This window comes from Pseudopodoces humilis, chromosome 18 (genome assembly GCF_049639895.1).
Source record: "Pseudopodoces humilis isolate 2021_Gansu_Grassland_sample_001 chromosome 18, ASM4963989v1, whole genome shotgun sequence".
Lineage (NCBI taxonomy): Eukaryota > Metazoa > Chordata > Aves > Passeriformes > Paridae > Pseudopodoces > Pseudopodoces humilis.
In genome coordinates this window covers 16,524,359-16,543,951 of record NC_142217.1, presented here as the reverse complement: position 1 = coordinate 16,543,951, position 19,593 = coordinate 16,524,359, and the positions used below count along the sequence as shown (strand labels likewise).

At 48.5% G+C, this 19,593-nt stretch overlaps 2 protein-coding genes across 4 annotated transcripts; both read right to left on the bottom strand.

Annotated features, from left to right (window-relative positions):
* Positions 1–18: 18 nt before the first annotated feature.
* GNG13 (G protein subunit gamma 13) lies at positions 19–2,084 on the bottom strand. Its single transcript, XM_005523075.2, has 3 exons — positions 1,979–2,084; positions 1,141–1,263; positions 19–434 (listed from the first exon to the last, which is right to left on the bottom strand). Exons 2-3 carry the CDS (start codon positions 1,236–1,238, stop codon positions 329–331), a joined length of 204 nt encoding a protein of 67 aa, XP_005523132.1. The 5' UTR covers positions 1,239–1,263; positions 1,979–2,084; the 3' UTR covers positions 19–328.
* Positions 2,085–4,312: 2,228 nt separating this feature from the next.
* On the bottom strand, positions 4,313–18,355 carry LOC102109056 (uncharacterized). Of its 3 annotated transcripts, none has more exons than XM_088064032.1 (20): positions 18,227–18,355; positions 16,238–16,602; positions 15,701–15,830; positions 15,486–15,579; positions 14,393–14,543; positions 13,643–13,805; positions 12,849–12,974; positions 11,793–11,861; positions 10,837–10,959; positions 10,401–10,556; positions 9,761–9,814; positions 9,365–9,582; positions 8,456–8,532; positions 8,203–8,313; positions 7,455–7,541; positions 6,590–6,697; positions 6,280–6,401; positions 5,845–5,967; positions 5,364–5,406; positions 4,313–5,217 (listed from the first exon to the last, which is right to left on the bottom strand). In XM_088064032.1, the coding sequence occupies exons 2-20, from the start codon at positions 16,479–16,481 to the stop codon at positions 5,140–5,142; spliced, it is 2,277 nt and encodes a 758-aa protein (XP_087920158.1). In that variant the 5' UTR covers positions 16,482–16,602; positions 18,227–18,355; the 3' UTR covers positions 4,313–5,139. The 3 variants fall into 3 exon arrangements, with proteins under 3 accessions (XP_087920158.1, XP_014107891.1, XP_087920157.1); XM_014252416.2 differs by lacking the exon at positions 18,227–18,355 and adding an exon at positions 17,576–17,694; XM_088064031.1 differs by lacking the exon at positions 18,227–18,355 and adding an exon at positions 17,572–17,660.
* Between the last annotated feature and the right edge of the window lie 1,238 nt (positions 18,356–19,593).

Here is a 19,593-nt window from a genome sequence, read left to right as displayed (position 1 = left end):
CCAGTCATAAACCTCGAGTTGTGCCTGCTCTGCTGCGAAATGATGTCCTACGGTGTACAAAAGTATCTAAAATCACTAAAAATGGGGTTTTTTATAAAAAGCTCATTTATAAGGTGCAAGATCTGCCCCTTTTTTGGGTGGCAGACATGTGAGATGAAGCTGCAGCAAAGCCCTGGGGAAGCTCTTGCTGCTCATTCTGGGGGATTTCACCCCATTTCTAAAACCCCGTCTACAGCTACGAGAGAAGAAAGGAGGTGAGGGCAGGGTTTTCCTTCAGCTTCTCAAGTTGGAGCTGAGGAATGGAAGCTCCATCCTGCAGGGGGGACCCTCAGAGGATGATGCATTTGCCTTTCTCCACCCAGGGGTTGTTCTTCATCAGCTCCGGGTTCAGGAAGGGATCTTCGGGAATTCCGTCCTCGATCCACTTCACGAACCTGCAGAGAGGGGAGGGAGCGTGGGCACAGCCCCAGGGCAGCAAAACTGGGGATTTTGGGGGGTCTGGGGTAAATCCTGCTCTGGTGAGGGGATCCTGATCCACTGGGGGGACATGGGGGTGTCCCCAGCTCTGCCACAAAGCAGGGAGGGAACAGAACCATCCATAATTTCCAGTCTTTTGAGCTCTGGAAAGCTCTGGAAAAGGGGGGGATCTGCACCCTGGGGGGCTCCCAGGGGCCAGGAGGTGCCGTGGTGCCACCACAGCCCAGGAGCAGCAGAGCCTGGGCAGCTGGAAAGGGCTGGGGGACACCGAGGGGGTTCTGCCCATGGGGCTTGGAGGGTTTGGAGATCCTGAAAGGGAAAAATCTCATCTGGGAACCTCTAGGGAACTGAGGGGGGAGAAGGGGGGAGAAGGGGGGAGAAGGGGGGAGAAGGGGGGAGAAGGGGGGAGAAGGGGGGAGAAGGGGGGAGAAGGGGGGAGAAGGGGGGAGAAGGGGGGAGAAGGGGGGAGAAGGGAAGGGAAGGGAAGGGAAGGGAAGGGAAGGGAAGGGAAGGGAAGGGAAGGGAAGGGAAGGGAAGGGAAGGGAAGGGAAGGGAAGGGAAGGGAAGGGAAGGGAAGGGAAGGGAAGGGAAGGGAAGGGAAGGGAAGGGAAGGGAAGGGAAGGGAAGGGAAGGGAAGGGAAGGGAAGGGAAGCCCCCACTCACTCAGGTATGGTCTTGGAGGACATCTCCCTCTTGTAGGCCAGCTGGTACTTGAGGCTTTCCACCTCTTTTTTCCATTGTGGGAGATCCCACTCGTCCATCGCGCTCTCCGAGGGCTCCGTTGGGCTGGGAACGGGGATTTTGGTGCCTTGTCCTGCCCTGATCCCTCAATTTCCCCCCAGAGGCTCCCTCAGGATGGGGACAGCGTGTCCCAGGCTCCGGGGGAGGTTTCCAAGCCCAGAGCAGAGCAGCCAAGGGCTCCAGGAGCTTTTGGAATGTTTTGGTTGAGGCAAAGCGCCCCTCTCATGCAAAACTCAGGGACTGAGGCAGATTTGACTGAAATTTGGGTGGGGAGCAGCAAAGAGCAGCCAGAGGCTCTTTGAGAAGGGGGTTTTGTCCTTTTCCTGCCTGGCCACGGCTCCGAAGGGAGCGGGAGGGATTTGGGGTTGCCTAAAGAGCGCTGGAAATGGCTCGGGGAGGGGGGGAGGCCAGCAGAGATGTGGGGAGCAAAACAAACCCCTCTGTACCCCCCACCTCACTGACCCCCAGCAGGGACCCTGCGGGAGCACGGGAGCAATGGGGAAACTGAGGCAGGGAGCTGAGGGGGCTCAAGCAGCGCCCACAGCGGTGCGGCCCCCGTGCCACCCAAACCTGCTGATGTCCCCTGCCCCACGCCAGGGCTCCCGGAGAAAGGGCAGGGAAGGGCTGCAGGTGCCGGGAAGGTGAAATCCTCCACCGGGCACGGCTCCATCCCAGCCCCGGCATCCCCCGGAACTCCAGCCGGGAGCGGGATCAGCCCCTTCCCCGCTCCCGCAGCATTCCCGGCGCGTCCCGCTCCCACCTGGCTTGGGAATGCCGGCAGCAGAGAAATGGGGCCGCGTCTGCAGCCCTGGCCTTGCCCGTGCTCCTCCCGCGAGCGCTTCCCTGGCTCCCGGAGATCCCAAATGCTCGGGATAATCTGGTAATGCACGGCTGGTGCGGCAGGAGCCGGATAAGGGGAGCGTCCTCCCCCCGCCGCTCCCGGGGGATTTGGCTCCGCTGGAGCGCCCGGGATGGAGGCACATCCCGGTCCCCCCGAGGGCTCTGGAATTGGGGTTATCCCGGCCCCCCGAGGGCTCTGGAATTGGGGTTATCCCGGCCCCCCGAGGGCTCCAGGGATGGGTGCAGGACAGCCCCGAATCCCTGCTCGCATCCCTGATCCGTTTCTTTTCCGTATCCCTGCCCGGATCCTTTCCCTCATCCCTGCTCGGAGCCCTGCCCCGATCCCTTCCCGCATCCTTTCCCCGATCCCTTTCCCTCTGTGCTGCCCCCCCGGATTTTGTGGCTCTTCCCCGTTCCCTGGAAGAGTTGGGAAGTTGGGAATGAAAAGCCGGGAAAGCAGGAGGAGGAGAAGCAGCAGCAGTGAGAGGCTGGGACGGAACACGCGGGGATGAAAGGGCAGCGCCCTTTAAGGATTAAAAATTAAAATTAAGGATGTGGGATTTGTAGGGAAGGACAAAACGATCCCCATTTTCTCCAGGCTGAGCCCCTTTCCCAGCTCCCTCAGGAATTCTCCAGCCTTTCCTCATCTCTCCCATCATGAGGGGAAAAATCAAAAAGTGGGTGAAAACGTGAGGGGAAAAAAAAAAAGAATACAAATTTGGGGAGAGCTCCCCTGCAAAGTTCTTCCCTTTCTGGATCCTCATTTTCTCCAGGCTGAGCCCTTTTTTCCAGCTCCCTCCTGTTTGTGCCATTCCAGGAATGTTCAGTCCCCAATTCCAGAGGGTTTTTATGGAAATCCAGGCTCAGCCTCCAGCAGCAGCAAAGTGTTTGGGCTGGAGGGGTGGAAATGTTCCTTAAATACACCGAGAGCGGATTTCTGTTCACTGCACTGGGAATAAGTGAAGCAATTTGAAAGAGTTAATTAGAAATATAAGTAATTAATTAGAAATGTAAGCAATTAATTAGAAATGTAAGCAATTAGTGGATGAGGGTCCTTGGTGCTGCAAGCTGCCAGCACAGGTGACCCTGCTGTCCCCAGGTAAGGCAGGGACAGCTCCCTCTGGAGCTGGGGAGGACATTCCCACTCCAGACTTCAGGAAAATCCCTTAAATCCACCATTTTCAGGTGAAAATTCACAATTTTCAGGTGCAATGTCACCATTTTCAGGAGAAATGTCACCACTTTCAGGTGAAAATTCACAATTTTTAGGTGCAACATCACAGTTTTTAGGAGAAATGTCACTTTTGGTGCTGTCACTTCCTCCCAGCTCAGCTCCCTCCACAATGTGTCTGCTCCAACATTGGGATGAGGCAGCTCCAGGGCCCCATTTCCTGCTCCAAAGGACATTTTCCCATTTTTAATGAGCTTTGTTCCTCTCCATTTCACCTGGAGCAGAGCTCAGCCTTCCTTCAGGATGATTCCAGGCCCAAAGGGAAGAGCAGAGCTCCAGGAAAGGTTTTTCTCATCCATAAAAAATTAAATCATTATTTAATAGGCTGCTCCTAAGGAAGTGCTTCCCAGATTTTCTGTGCCAAGGGGAAGAAATCCAGGTGACAAAGGTGACAAAGCACCTGCCCTAAATCTATTCCCGTTCCCTTTTTGGGGTCCTGGGATGGGGGGATCTGGAGGAGACTCAGCCTGGCCCAGTCCAACCCACAAAACAAAAATTCAAACCTCAAAAAAAAAAACCCCAAACCTGACAGCCAAAGAAAAATCTCAACTCTAAAAAACCCTAAGACCCCCAAATCCCTCAATTTCCTAAAAAAACTTAAATCCTCCCAAATCCCTCTCAACTCCAACCCCCCAAAACCATCCTAACATCCTAAAAAATAACCCCAATCCCCCAAAACCCTCAATTTCCTAAAAAAACATAAACCCTCCCTAAAAAAATTCCACAAATCCAATCCCAACAATAAAATAAACACAAAGCAAAAAAAACCCTAAAGAGGTGAAAAAACCTCAAAGCCAAAAAAAGCCCAACCACAAAAACCCCAAAAACCCCATAAAACCAGGACCAAAAACCCCACAACCCTCCAAGAAACAGGACCAAAACCCAATTTATAAAAAAAAAATAAAACCACAAAAGACTCCAAACAAACAAAAAACAAAAATAAAAAACCCCAAACCCCAAATCCAACCCCAAAAATCCCACCCCAAATAAACCACCAAATAAAAACCACCCAAAATGCCAATGTAACAATGAAACTTGAACAGTTTTAATTCCCAAGGTGTCCAATTTCCATCCAGGTGCATTTTTTTTTTAGGAAATTTGGGCTGACAGGAGTTGCAGAAGCCCCCAGACCCTTGGAATTGTGCAAAGTGCAGTTGGGTCACATATTAAGGTTTGTTTTCCTGCTTGCCCAAGCAGTGCAGAGAGGGACAGAGCCCAGACCAGGCTCCAAAAGGTTCTTTCATCTCCCCAGGTCGGAGTGAACTCCTAATTCCCCCCAGAATTATGATTTGGGAAATGCACAGAGGCACCAGCACCAACCTAAACCTTCTTCTCAGCAGAAAATAAAACCCCAGCTTGAAATCTGGATTATTTTCAAGTAAACTCAGCTCTTGGCTGCCCCACCCTAGGGTTGTAAAGCTCAGTTTTATCTTCCAGCCTCCTGGTTTAGAATGAAACCCAAAATCAGAGCACCTGACCCCAAACTGCTGCAGAGAGAGTTGTCAGCTCCTTCTCCTGGGTTAAAGCTTTTCCCTCTCAGCAGTTTGGTTTGTGTCCCAACAGGAGGAAAAATCCTTTGCTGCTTCTTGCTCCATCTGTGTTTCCCTGCTTTTCTCAGCTTCTGGAAGCGACTCCAACCTGCTGCCTCTTCCAACAACTCCTTAATATGTGGAACTGCCAACAAACTCCCAAAACGTGGCTCTGTTCCCACTGCAGAGCCAGCAAAGTCAGTTTTTAGCTGACGGCTCCTGGAGGTAACAACAACAGCAAACCCAAGGAACTCTCCAGGAAGAGACCGCTCAGATGCAAAAAAAAACAAATGGAAAACATTCCTGAGGATTTGGTCCAAATCAGAGCTTCTCAAAGGCACTGACAAACTTGGAAACTTCGTGGTGAACTGTGGTGCCAAAGGGGAGCTGCCTCAAGCCCTGGGAAGAGACAAAACACAGAGGATTCCCCCTTCAGGAATGTTTTGGGGTTTTTTTTATACAAAATGATGCATTTCAGTATTTATTTGATAGGGGTTTCATTGATCTGCTTTGCTGTTCAATACTGTAAAAATTTGGATACTCACTGATTCGTGGAAAAAGGTGCAGAGCTGCTTTGCCCAGGGACATCTGAAACAGAGAGGAATTCCCACTCATTCCCTCCCAGCTGGCCACAGGTGCAGCCACTGCTGGCTTTGCATGACTCAAAAACCCCACAAAAATCCAACAGTTCACAGCTCCAAGCCAAGGTGATCTCAGATTTATGGGAAAATGATTGGGAGAACCCCAGGATGTGAAGGTTGGGCTGGGGCAGTTCCAGGGGGACAGTCCCAAGATTTCAGGAGCTCTGGGACAATCCCAGGATTTCAGGTGCCCTGGGACAATCCCAGGGGGACAATCCCAAGATTACAGGTGCCCTGGAGCAATCCCAATGTGACAATCCCAGGATTTCAGGAGCTCTGGGACAATTCCAGGATTTCAGATGCCCTGGGGCAATCCCAGTGTGACAATCCCAGGATTTCAGGAGCTCTGGGACAATCCCAGGATTTCAGGCTCCCCCTCACTCACAGGTGCAGGTTCTCTATGACCATGTTGAGGCTGAGGAGCCCCACGGATTGCATCCTCTTGTGTCTGGAGGTCAGGAACAGGCACAGGAACTCCCCCACGTACTGAGGACCAAGGTTCTCCCACCTGAACAACAAAACCAGAAGGATTGAGGCACAGGAAGTTAACTTGGCATTTGGGAGAAGAAGACAATTCCCACATCCTATGGAATCTTATCCAAACCCCAGCCAGGAGATTCTCCCAGCACTGCTGGAAGCCAAGGGGGGCTCTCCCAGGGATGAGGGAAGCAGCTGCTCCCCAAATCAGGATGAAGGAACTCCAACAACTCCACCCGCGCATTGCCCAGATTTCCATCCCTGACTCAGCCCAAGCTGCTTCCCAAGAGCTCAGATCATCCCTCTGCTGCATTCCCTGCTCTGGGAGCGGGGCCTGACTCACACTCTCAGCATCATGGCTTTCTCCCGACTCAGATCCCTCAAAAGCAGGTTGGCAGTGCCACACAGGATGTGCTCCTCATAGGAAAGTTGGTCCAGCAACAGCCTCAGAGGCCAGAAGTTTTTCTAAGAGATAAAATTTCATCAGTGATTTAACCTCAGCACCAATCATTCCTTAAAATAAATTAAAAAAATAAAGATTAAAGTCAAATTAAATGTAGCTAAAACCTCCAGGACAGTGGTTTCATCATCACAACATTTTCAAAATGATTTGTTTTAATCTCTTAGAACAGGAATCAGTTTCTAGGACTCACCCCAAAAGCCAGGACTAGCTCTATGAAGGAATTCAAGTGGGGAAGGTCACAACAAAGCATCTGCTGCACTGCTTGCACTGCCAGGATGAAAGAAGCCTCATGGTGCAGCTACACAAGGGACAGCAACAAGGAAAGAAATGGATTTAACAGCCCCTTTCTCTTTATTTATCCACTCAAAACCAGCACTGAGTTCCTCCAGTTCAGCCAGAGAGCTTGGAGGTCACACAACAAATCCACAAGAAACACACCAAGAGTTAAAAACCAGGGGAATGGAACAGGGATTTTATTTCTGGTGCTTCTCAAAGTGCTGGGAGAAATGTGGAATCTCACACAGGAGCAGAAACAGGGAATTAAAGGGGAAAAAAATCCAGCTCAGGAGTCACATATTTGGAGAATAAACTAAAATTTCCTCCAAAAAGGTAAAAAAGAATAAGGCAGCTCCTTAGATGACTTCATTGAACATGGAATTTTTTCCCTGCCACCTTAAAACAACTTCCACATACCTAAAACTCTTCATTTAAAAGAAATTTAGAACTTCTGGGCAATCTGAGTATTGACACGAGAAGCCCCAGTGTCCTGTCTGAGCCAAACCCTGGGAGAGGTTAAGACACAATCAATTATTCCCAGCCCTCCTCCTTTACAAATCCATAAATTTGGACAGGAATACAGATTCCTCCTGGATTGAAGATGTGCAGAGCAGAAGAAACCCTCATTTCTCTACCTTCCTATCTGCTCCAGAGTTTAGACCGTGCTAATCTTAAACTGATCACCCCCCAAAAAACCCTCCAGGCCCCTCTTAAAGGTTTTCTTAATAAGCCAACATTCTTCACTGCTGGGAATAAACTCCTTTGTTGTCATCACTCACCTCACCAGTGAAAATAGCAGATGGTAAAGAGACATTAACTCCAGACTTGAGATCCTTCAGGAAGTTGGCACTGGCAGCCAGCACATTCTGCAAGGGGACAGTGAGGGACAAGGGTGACAGATCCTCCCCAAACCAACCCCAAACTGTGCCAGAAATGGGATTTTAATGTGCTTCTCAGTGATTTTTCCAGCATTTCTGCAGAGGGTGGTGGCCTGTTCCACATCACACTCAAGGGATGTTGAGGCTCTACAGCACCAACCAAACCCTATCAAAAATTCTTCCATTTTTGTAGGGCTGAGATGGAAAAATCACCCCCTGCCATGGGCAGGGACACTTTCCTCCATCCCAGGCTGCTCCAAGCCCTGTCCAGCCTGGCCTTGGGCACTGCCAGGGATCCAGGGGCAGCCACAACTTCTCTGGGAATCTGTGCCAGGGTCTGCCCACCCTCACAGCCAGGAATTCTGGCAGTGGGAAGCCATTCCCCCTTCTCCAGGCCCTTTTTGATCTGATCCAGCTCCCCATGAGCAGATCCAGAACCAGTCCCAGGCCATGAGCTGGGAGCAGAATCAACCCATTTCCAGGTGCCTGGAACATTCCTGAATCCCCACGTCCTGCAGAGTCACCCTGGGCACAGGAGCACGGGGTGAGGCACTGGAAGTTAATTCTGGCATTTGGGAGGAGGAGTAAATTCCCACATCCAATGGAATCTTGTCCAAACCCAGTAGATTCTCCCAGCACTGTTTGGTACCTCTTGGAAGCTAAGGGGGGGCTCCTTCAGGGATAAGGGAAGCAGGTTCCCCCTCTTTTCCAGCAAATTGCTGCTCCCCAAAATCATGATGAACGAACTCCAACATTTGGCCTAAAAAAACAACAGAACATTTGTGTTACAAAGTGAAATCTGCTCAAAGGGGTAAATTACTCAGAGAGAGGAAGGGTCAGTAAATCCTAGCGCTCTGAAGGAGTGGGAACAGGAGAGAAGAGGGAATTTTGGCCTCACTCACATTCCTGTAGAGTGCCTCACTGCTGTAGAGCAGTTTGAGTGCCTGCTTAATTAGCACAGTGTTCCTCAGGGGAGAGCCTGCAGGGATGGAAATGAAAAGAATCAAACCCAGATCCTACACACCTCAAAGAACTCCAGAGCAGGAACACAGCCAGGATATTCACCTGCTCACAGACCTGTTCCTACAGAGCCAGCAAGTGTTTGCAGCTGTTTTACACAGGTTTGTTGGTGGAATAGATAAGTATCAGCCACGAAACACAGTTCTGGAAAGCTGCAAAGAACTGGACACAATCCAGACAGAGCCAGGTGATCCCAAAGGAAGTGTTTGTTGTGGATATCACACCACACCAGGGATCTCACACTTCCAGTCACAACACTCCCAGGGATCTCACACTTCCAAGAATTCTGCCAGCAGGGAACAACCCCCAAATCAATCTTTCACGGCAGGAGACACCCTGAGAAGCAGCAAGCCCAGGACAGATGATGACAATTACCAGAGCTAATGACTCTGACAATGAAACATTTCCCATCAGGAGGTTTCCTCCTCAAGGTCATGGCTGAGCCACAAAGCCAAGTCCCCACTGACAGTGGCCATGCTGGCAGGGAATGAAGGACTTTGGACTTTCTTTTAACCCTTTCTCTTTCTCTGCTTTCAGCAGAAGCTCACAGCTGACAAAATGAGTGCTTTGAGCAAAGTGAAGCGAATAAACCCACGCTGCACTACCAAGTCATCCTTCCTGCCTGCTGTTCTCATGGTTTGGGTTGGAAAGAACCTCAAAGCCCATCCAGTTCCAACCCAACACTATGCCAGGCTGCCCCAAGGCCTGCCCAGTCTGGCCTGGGACACTTCCAGGGATCCAGGGGTCTCCTCACCCTCACCCAATTCCCAGCTGGAAGGAAGGACACTTGCCAGCTGTAAGCCAGGGCCCTGTCTCCAGCATCTCATTCCCAGAGGGAACACAGCCTGTCCTGAAGATCTTGAGGTAGATCTTGAACTGGCAGGGAGTGATCCTGCAGGCAGTGCAGCAGGCCAGGCTGTTCACAGGGATCAGCAGGGAATGGGCAGCATCCAGGAAATTCCCAGTTTTGCACAGGTAGAACGGGATCAGGTCCCGAAGGTCTCGGAGCCTGCGAAGAGGAAAAGAAGGTTTGGGTTTCATCAGGATGAGGTTTTGGTAGGATTTGTGGAGAGATCTGATTGGAGAGAGGGGGAAGGAAAGGGAGGAAAAAGAGGGGAAAAGAAAGGGTGGAAAAAGAGGGGAAAAGGAAATGAGGGAAAGAGAGGGAAAATGGAAAAGCCATTTACCTTCCGTTTTCACTGCATTTCACAGCTCTCAGGTACCGAACAACCTCCTTGTACCTGGGGAGGAAACCAGAAGGTGAGAAGGAAGGGGAAGGAAGTGGAAAACACTTCCTACAGTGAAAGGAGAGCTTCCCACACGAGAGACATTGCACAGCAGGACAGAAACACAGCTGGAAATAAAGCCCTAGAGGTTACCCCCAGGTTATCTCAGCTCTGGCAAGGTAACACCAGAGGTTGCCTTTCAGTTGAATTCTTTAAGTGGACTGGATGCTTTGGAATATTGGATTTTCTGGAGTACAGAAATCCCTCTGAAGACCCAGAACAGACTATTCTGGGTGCCCTCCACTTGTCAGCCTTTGATGAAGAGGAATTCCTTGAAAAATCAACATGCAAAACCTGTAGGGTTTATGGAGACACAGATATGAGCCACTCCAGCAATCTATTTTTTCGGTCCTGAGGCATTCCAAGGCCTTTGAGAAACTTCAAAAAGTTCCTGGCCTTGCTGAGGAAAAAAAAAAAAAATTAAAAAAAATAAAAATAATTCTTTGTTTTGTTTATCCCAATTATACCAAAGCACAGAGGTTTGGAACTGTCAAAATAGAAGAACTGAGTTCCCAAAATGAAAAAGCCAAACCGATCTCACTTTTTTTTCTCCAGCAGTTTCTCCACTCGAGCTTCCACAACAGGGAATGCCTCCCACAGGTACATTTTCCTTCCTTTCTGTCTCCTCTGCCCAGTGATGTTCTGCCCTTTTAAAACTGTGGTCAGTAACATGTGGTCCCAGTGCAAAACATTCAAGCTGGAAGGATAAAAACAAAGTTATTTTTAACTGTGTTTTGTTGTACATCGCTAATTAGCTCCTTTAAGGACTGGGAAGTTTGATTAATAAAACATTTTGGGGTTTAGAGCCCAGTTCTGGGGGGAAAGGAAATAAATGTTAGGGAGAACAGCTCGGGCACGGCGTCAAACAAACAAGGAAAGCAGCAAATACTGAAATATTCCTGTAAAATTCCACTTTTATTATCAGGGAAAGAACATTCCACAGGCAACTGGATCCAAACAGAAGCCCAAGAACTCACCTGTTTGCAAAGGCAAAGCAGTGACAGGGAAGGGAGATGGAATGAAAGAAGTCAACAAACTTTTCATAGAGAATTTTTGGGAAGTCACACAACACCAGCATCCTCTGCAGGCGGGTTGTGATCCTGTGATTTAAAAAGAAAAACAATTCAAAAAGGGTATTTTAAAATAAGGTGAGTTACTAACAAGTTGTCTTTATTTTAATTATATGGGAGACTACTCAAGTTTGGGTTTTTTTTGGTTTGGATCTGTATTTGAATTCCTTCTTTATTACTGCGCTGTTTAAAACCAATGTTCTGTGAGGTTTAAGCTTTAAAGCAAAGATCTCCAAACAATGTGTACAGCAAACACTTCAAACTGTGCTGGACCCGTGCTCCTGCACCATTCCCAGCTACTGGAACCATTTTTGTATTAATTGGTAAGTGGAGATAAAAAAGAAGAGCTCACTCTTTAAAATTTTAGCAGAGAGGTAAAAAAACTCTTTCCTTTTTTGTTCCAAATAAGAAATTAAATCAAGACTAGCAATTTAAAATGAAAACTGCTGAAATATTTAGGTTGTACCTGTCTGTGCTAGTTTTGCACTATACTGTCATTAGTTCCAGAGAAGGTGAGAATATAGAACTGGGCTGGAAAGAATTTAATTCTTCACTCATCAACCTTCTGTGACAGGTGAATCTGGAGGGAAAGGTGAAGGATAGAGCTAAAATGGGAAGTGAATTAAGCCAAGGGAGCTGGGTGTCCTCATTCTCCAGCCTCTGGGGGAGTTTTTCCGTGCTCCATCCCAGTAGAATCCTGCCAGGCTGCTGCTGTGACCTCTCCCAGTCACAATTCACTCCTTAGTGGAACAACCACAACCTGCTCTGGCCTCCCACGTGCCTCTGAACAGAGGATTTGTCACTTGAAATGTATTTTAAAGCCAAGCTCAAAGTTCTGCAGCCAGCAAGGAAACCAGTCTTACCTATGGAACAGAAATGGGACAGCAATCCTTAGGGAAGCAGTGTGGCCAAGGCTCTGGCAGTTCCTAAGCCTGGAAAAAACCAGCACTAATTAATGCCCAGCTCCCTTTCCTGCCTTTTCACCTTCTCTGTACTCAACTGTTGAGGAAAACACTTTGTAAGGAGAAATCTTGGAAGCTGGCACACTGATAAAAATTCCTACAAAGACTGAAACAAGTGCTAAAGTGCAAGACACAGTGCAAAATTCCCAGGTAGCAAATGCAGCCTGCTCCTTGCAAACCTGGATCATTCCTCAGCAGGAATTGCAGGGGAGCTGCTGTTTCAAACCAACCCAGACATCATCTCCTTCTCTTTTACCAAACCCCCCGAATTTGCACCCCAAAATGTTCACGTTTCACCAAGCAAAGCTCTTTGTGCTGCTGAAAAATGTTCTGCTGTGTTGCTAAGTGTAACTTCGAGGCTCTAAGTCAGATTAAATGCTGCTAAGTGTTATTTCCCTGAAATTGTTGAATTTTAAGCTAAGCTTAAATTAGGTGTAAGGGCTATTTCTTTGTTGATTGTTCATCTTAAGGTATAATTTAAAGTGCTGTTAAGTGGGAGTGCTGTTAAGCTTTTAAGGCCGAGTTGCTTTTATCTTTGCTTTTCCTTTTGTCCCACACTCCCCTCGGTGGTTCTCGGTTCGTTTCCTTTTCTGAATGCCTGGATTATGTTCGGGTTTGCTGTTGCTTGCTGTCCTTTGTTGTGCCTAAACTCTCCTGTAAGCAGCAGAGCAAATCTTGCCAACCAACTTTGTTGTTTCGTGTTAAATCTGCCTTTCCCGTGGCAGGGTTTTTTTTAAGTCATCTCTTAACTTTTCCCTCTCACATCCAACCTCATCTTTTCCCCCAAATCCCACTTCTCCCTCAGTGTGTTCATCCTCCTCTCGCTGCGCTGCAGCCCCCACTGGGATTCTGACTTTCCTCAATCCCAATAAACAAACCCCCAGGATTCTCCCACTAATTCCCCTCCCCTGGAGCAAAGCAGGAAGATCCCTCCACTCTCTGTGGCCAGGTACTTACAGAGCAGGGTCTTTGTGCAGGGCAATCTGTTTAGCTGCTCCCAGCAGCATGACAGCAGCAGCTTTGGGGCTTTCTTGTTCTGCCCGATTTAAAAATCTTGTTACCAGCTCGAAAACATCAGAATACCTGTGAAAGTCAAGTGGCCTGTAAGATCAAGGCTCTGCAACAACCAGACTTCCTAAACAAGTGGTAATTGTGGCCATCCCACAGCTTGAGAGCAGTCAAGAGCCCTGCCTTGCCTTCAGAGGATCTCCAACACACTGAGAAGGTGCTGACACAACCAATACCTCGGGTGTTTTGAAGGTTTGTTACACCAGTGAAAAGGTGAAACTCGTTCTAAGAAAGAAATTGGTAAAAATCCCAGAATGGTTTGGCTTGGAAGGAACCTTAAATCTCAACCCCAAAACCTCCCACTGTTCCAAGCTGCTCCAAGTCCTGCTCAGCCTGGCCCTGGGCACTTCCAGGGGGATCCCTGCTGCTCTGGAAATCTGTGCCACGGCCTCCCCACCCTCCCAGGGAAGGATTCCTTCCCAAAATCCCACCTAAAGCCACCCCAAAACCCAGGCTTTAGGTCCACACTTTCCCAGGTTACAATAATCAGAGATCATCAGGTGTCCTGCACAGCACAGATTTAAATACACATTAATTTTAAACTACAGCCAAGTGCAGTTTATCTTGATGACCAACTCAGCTCTCTCAACTCTATTTTTGCTACCTCAGGTGCCACAATTCCAATTATAATTCATTAAATAAATCAAAGTTGCCCTGATAAACCCAAATTTGCTGTCACTTACCTGTACACCACCTCCAGGTTCTGTGAGCTGCAGACACTGCACTGCCCTGGGGGCAATTTTGGTTTGCAGAAGCATTCATGTCCTGGGGGACACATCCTTTCTCCTATCAGGTACTTGTTATAGGCTAGAGAAAGATCCTTGATGAATTTTTCTAGGAGATCTCCTAAGAGACAAGATCAAAAGAAAGAAAAAAAATGCACAAAGAGTTTTGCATGTTTTTTTAAGAAACAAAAGAGGAAATTCCCCATGTGAAATTATTTAGGAGAAAGAAAAAATTGCCCATGTGAAATTATTTAGGAAATTGTTTGCATCCAGTTTTGTTGGTCAGGAAAGCTTTGTTGCTGAAGAGGGGAGGATTAGGTGGAATATTGGGAAGGAATTCCTGGCTGTGTGGATGGGGAGGCCCTGGCACAGGGTGCCCAGAGAAGCTGTGGCTGCCCTGGAAGTGTCCAAGGATGGGGCTTGGAGCACCCTGGGAGAGTGGGAAGTGTCCCTGCCCATGGGAGGGGGTTGGAATGAGATGATCTTCCAGCCCCATTGCACCCCAACCCATCCTATGACTCTCCCAGATGGAAAAAAAAACGGGAATCTGCACCTGCAAACCCATCCCTGCTCCGAGCATGCCAAAAGGCAAGCAGGCACAGCAATCTGCTCCTTAAAAACTCCCCAAGGATTGGTGTGGAGCAGCCAAGCTGTTCCTCAGGCCAGGGCCTGAGCAGCCCCAGGTCCCAGGGGGAGGAGAGCACCCACCCCCGTGGCGCAGCTCTGTGTCCAGCTCCAGCAGCTCCAGGTTGAAGGTGGCCAGGATCCCAGCCAGGGCAGAGTTCCTCTGCGCCTTCCAGAAGTTGCTTTTGTTGTGGGCATTACAGTGGCACAGGGAAGGGGCTGTCCAGAGCTGGCACTGGGTTAGAAAACACAGAAAAAAACAGAGGGGTTGTTGGATTCTCGTGTTTTCCCCACAGCACTGAGTGAGGGGGTCACAATTCCCTTCGTCCTTCTTGCACCTGAGTAAATATTTTGACAGGTAACAATTTGATATCATGGCAACGATTACAAAAAAAAGTCCTTTATTGATTAGGTGTAATTGTTGAGCCCTTCACAGAGACACTCAGGGCTGGCACCCTCTCCACTGGAAACTGGAACAGTCTTTGCCAACTTTGCTCACAGCTCGAAGTCTTCTGAAAATCACTGAAGGTCCCAACAAACAAACAAACCACCCCCACACAATTCCCTCCACTCCTGACTCCAGTGAGGACAATCTAAAAAGCTGGCATTTCTCTCATTCCTTAAAAAAAGGTCAGATTTAGTAATCTGTTTTCATGAAATGCAATATGTGCCCAAAGCAAACAGGACATATAATAAAAATAAATGTATGTTTGCTCCAACAACTGCCCAGCCTAGGAATAAACCCCAATAAAACCACACTTTTAGTAGTTACTGGGAACTGTTAATCAAACTTCCTGTATTCTCTTTGAGTCCTTAACTCTTTCCTGGGAGGGTATAATTACTGACTCCTATCCTATTTCTTTGCCAGCTATAGTACAGGTATTGTTGTGTACTGCTTTATGCAGCCTGCTGTAGTTCTTTGTTTTGTCCTGTGTAAAAAGTAACTGTTAAAAGCCCTTTCACAGTTCCCTCCTGCCTATCCAATAAATATATACTCATATAAACCCATTTTGTATTACACCTGACCTGCTGTCCTCTGGAATTTGGGAGCCAGAGTGATTTAGGTGCAGTCACCTGAGCAGAGCTGCTGCCAAAAATCTGAGATTAAGACAGGACTTGGCTGAAGCTCGCATTTGATCCCCAATTTTGTCTCCTGCAAGCTGTGCCCTGCCCTTACCTTGGCAGCCAGTTTGTCACAGATGTAGCAGTAGCACTCGTCACAAATATCTGCGTTTTTCCCAAGGGGGGAGGAAGTATCACTCTCTGTTCTCCTGCAAGGTTGAAAACCAGGTTATTTAGGAAAAACCACATCCTTACCCAGCTCTACAGCTGTTTTCAAAGCTAAATGTGGGAAATGGGACCCCACGTGGGATTGCATAGCCCTGGACATACTGGAAGGGGTGTACGGTGCAGTCGTGTCTCGCGTGAGGCATCACATCTGCTTGCTTGCAGTAGGTGACCACCAAATCCCCTTCCTCATCCACAATTTCCTCTGATTTATTCTCTTCCAGGGGAGATTTCTCTGCGGGAAAGAGAGCAGGAGGTGTAAATCAGCGTAAAGGCAGCTACAACTTCTTTAGAGATTACTGGTATTTACTTTTTGAACACTTCAAAGCACTTTTTGGGATCTGACAGAACGGCACACAAAACTTCCATGCACTGTCAAACCAGAGGGTATGAAACCAAAAAAGAACCCAGCCGACATTGAAAAGGCCCAGTCTGAACTTGATTTGAAGTATTTTAAAACTACACAGCAGCAACCTTTTAAGTAGTGCTATCAAAGATATCCCCACAAACTGGGGATTTCCCCCCTGGTTTTATTCACTTGTGCAGCACAAGGACAGGATTTCAGGCATAAGACAGAATTAATTCAGTTTATTCCTCGAGCCTTTCAGGGAACTCCAGCAGCAGCAAGGGAACAGTTCTTACCTTGTGGCTCTACAAGCAGGACAGAACTCCCTTGGGTGCTCTCCCCTTCACCATCATCATCTGGGCACTGCACTTCATCATCATCATCATCACTGATCAGGATTATGGTCTCCTCCTCTTCCTTTTCTGATGGCCACATGGCCACCAACTTCCAAACTGGAACTACTTGGCAGCCATCAGGGTAACACTGACTGTCCATTTGCACTTTTAAGGTGTTTTCCTCAACAGGGGAAGAAAAAGACATCTCCAAGACCCAAATTCTTCTTCTCTATTGGGTAAATTACACTAGAGCCAGAGATGTTTCATCCTCAGTGCACTCAGCAGCTCAAAACCCTCTGAAGCTTCCCCCCAGAGCTCAGAGAACCCTGAAAATAAGGAGAGGAAAAAAGGAAAAATTTCAAATATGAGATGAGCCTTTCTTCTGGTGGGTTTGGTGGGACTGGCTGTGGAATGACAGGGAGTGAGCTCCCACTGACAGGGCAGGGTTAGAGGGGATTTTGAGACAAATCCTTCTCTGTGAGGGTTGGGAGGCCTTGGCACAGGTTTCCAGAGAAGCTGTGGCTGTTCCTGGATCCCTGGAAGTGTCCAAGGCCAGGCTGGATGAGCCTTGGAGCATCCTGATCTATCGGAAGGTGTCCCTGCCCACGGCAAGTGGTGGGACTGGATTGTTGGAAACAACGCAGCTTTAAATTTGGGACCAATGAATGGGAATTACTTTGGGTTTTGTGTGTATAAATCTGCAAGGTGTTTAGTAAAAAGCCATCTGTATATGGAATATTTCCCGTGGCACATCCTGGCCAGAATAAAGTAAAGCTTGACTCTCTATCACTACGTGACACTGGAGGGGTTTTTCTCCTTCCCGAATTTTACTGACAGGGATGAACTTTAAAGTTCCTCCCATCCCAAACCATTCCAGAATTCCGCGATAACAACTCCTGTTAACAATTCGAGCTGCCCCCTAACCCTGGTGTCACCAGGAACACCCAGCACAACACCCTTACTCCTTTTTCCCAAAAATTCCAACGTGACCCAGCGCACCCCTGCCCACAGCAAGCGATGGGAGGGAAAGCTTGAGGACCGATTCTGAGCCAATTTTATATTCTGCTCCAATAATAACCAGCCGAAGAAAATCTAGGAAGGATTTTAACTTAAGCAGAAGTTTCCCGTGTCAGGGGGTTGAAACTGGATGATCTTCAATGTCCCTTCTTTTAATGTCCCCTTCCCTTCTCCTCCCTCCTCACCCCAAACGCCTCACGCACCCCCGCCCAATCCGCCCCCTCCCAACGGCCCCACCGCACCCCCAGCCCAACCTCCCCACAAGGAGCTCCCCCTACCCACTCAGCCCTTCCAGCCGTGCCGTTTTCCCCGCAATTCCCGGCGTTTTCTCGCAATTCCCGGTGTTTTCCCGCAGTTCCCGGTGTTTTCCCGCTCCCGCCGCCCGCCACTCTTTGAAGGCCCCGAGCGCTTCCGGAGCAGCGACCCCGGGACGGGCCCCGCGCGCCGCTTCCGCCCTCACAGCGCCCGCCATGTTTGGTGAGGGCACGGCCCGGGGGCTGGCGCAGCTTCAATAAAACTCTGTAAATAAAAACCGCTCGATAAGCGCTTTATTCTCCACAGAACAGGCATCCGCGCAGCGCCCTGCGGGTGCAGTCCCCTGTGTCCGTCACGGTGGCCCCGGTGCCATCAGGTGCGGGAAATGCCACTAGACAGCGTTCACCAAGAGACGGGAGAATTCCCGCAAAAATCAACTTTATTCGGATAACGGAGAGAGGCCACTGCGCTAGACTTCTGTGGGGTCTCTGTGGAATTTTTGGGAGACACAGTCTCCTTTTATCCTCATTTCCCTCCTCTTTTCTCCCCTGGCCGAGGCAGTAGGAAGGTACAGTCCCAAATATTACATATTCCCCCTTTAACACGTATCCCCCTATCACGCCTTGTATGACCATCAATACTCGTTTTCAGCTAACCCTGGATGAAGTTCATACTCACAAATTTATTAAGCCTCCACGTTTTTCCCCGAAGCTCCAGCTGCTTAACTCTTCAACGACTCTTCCCGGTTTGAAGTTCTTAAACCCCCACAGGCATTCCTCCCGAACTTTATTGCTTCTTTCCAATTCAGGCTTTAGTGAAAACTTTAACACCCATTTCGCACGTAATTACCCAGACCCTCTACCAGCACCTAATTGACTCTTTCACATTTAGTTGCCACATAAGAGAAACATGTCTAATTATTGAGATGCCCACACCCATTCTGGCAGGACCTGATTGGTTCTCACAAATTATTAGTTACATTTTTCATTAGTGAAGACCCCCACACCACTGGGGTTGCCACACCTCGAGTACTTTGGGCAGTTTTGGTCACTCAGATTCACCAGGTTGGAAGAGACCTTGAAGATCATCGAGTCCAACACAGCCCAAACACCTCAAGCTGTGTTTCTTTAACACATCCAGGGATGGTGACTCCACCACCTCCCCGGGCAGACAATTCCAGTACTTCATCAACCTTTTCCTAATATATCCAACGTAAATTTCCCTTGGCGCAGCTTGAGGCTGTGTCCTGTGGTTCAGTCAGAGCTGAAACCACCCTTCAGGGACTTGTGGAGAGTGCCCAGGTCACCTCTGAGCCTCCTTTTCTCCAGGCTGAACAACCCCAGCTCCCTCAGCCCTTCCTCACAGCGTTTGTGTTCCCAGCTGTCACTGTCGGACACAAAATCATTCACACAGATCAAAGTGAGATGAAAGAAGAAGGAAGTTTATTTGTTCTTTTAGTATTTATAGGTTTTCGACAACCTCACCAGATAGTCAGCTTACCACCTTCCCAACCACACTGGTAGTGAGAGACATCCATCAAAAGGTACATCTTTAATGGAATGTATAAACACCTATGTTTACAGTTACTTTTCTTAAAAACGAGATTCACTTAATAAATTATAAAAAGAATTTAATATAAACAAAAGACAATTAGGAGACAAAAGAAATAAAGCAAAGGGTTAAAACGACCGGGTGCCCTGGCGCCTTGCCAGGAACACACCTGGTATCTCAGGGATACCCTTTTTATCCCCCCCTACTGTGAAGGTTTAATGCATATTCCAAGCGTCCCCTCCCTGGTTCCGCCTTCTTAGATCATGCTTTTGTACAATTTTTATTTTCTGCTGGTCAGCATTTATTTTTGCTGGTCATCATTATTCTTGCTGGTCATCATTATTTTGGAGTTTGGTTTCCTTTCTTTTTGCAAATGGTCAGGGCAGATAACAGTCCGGACCCGTCATCCTTCCCCTGAGGGCAGCTGGGTTTCATATCTTCTGCTGATAACAGTTTGGCCTCTATTGTTCTCCTGATAACAGCTTGGGCCCCAC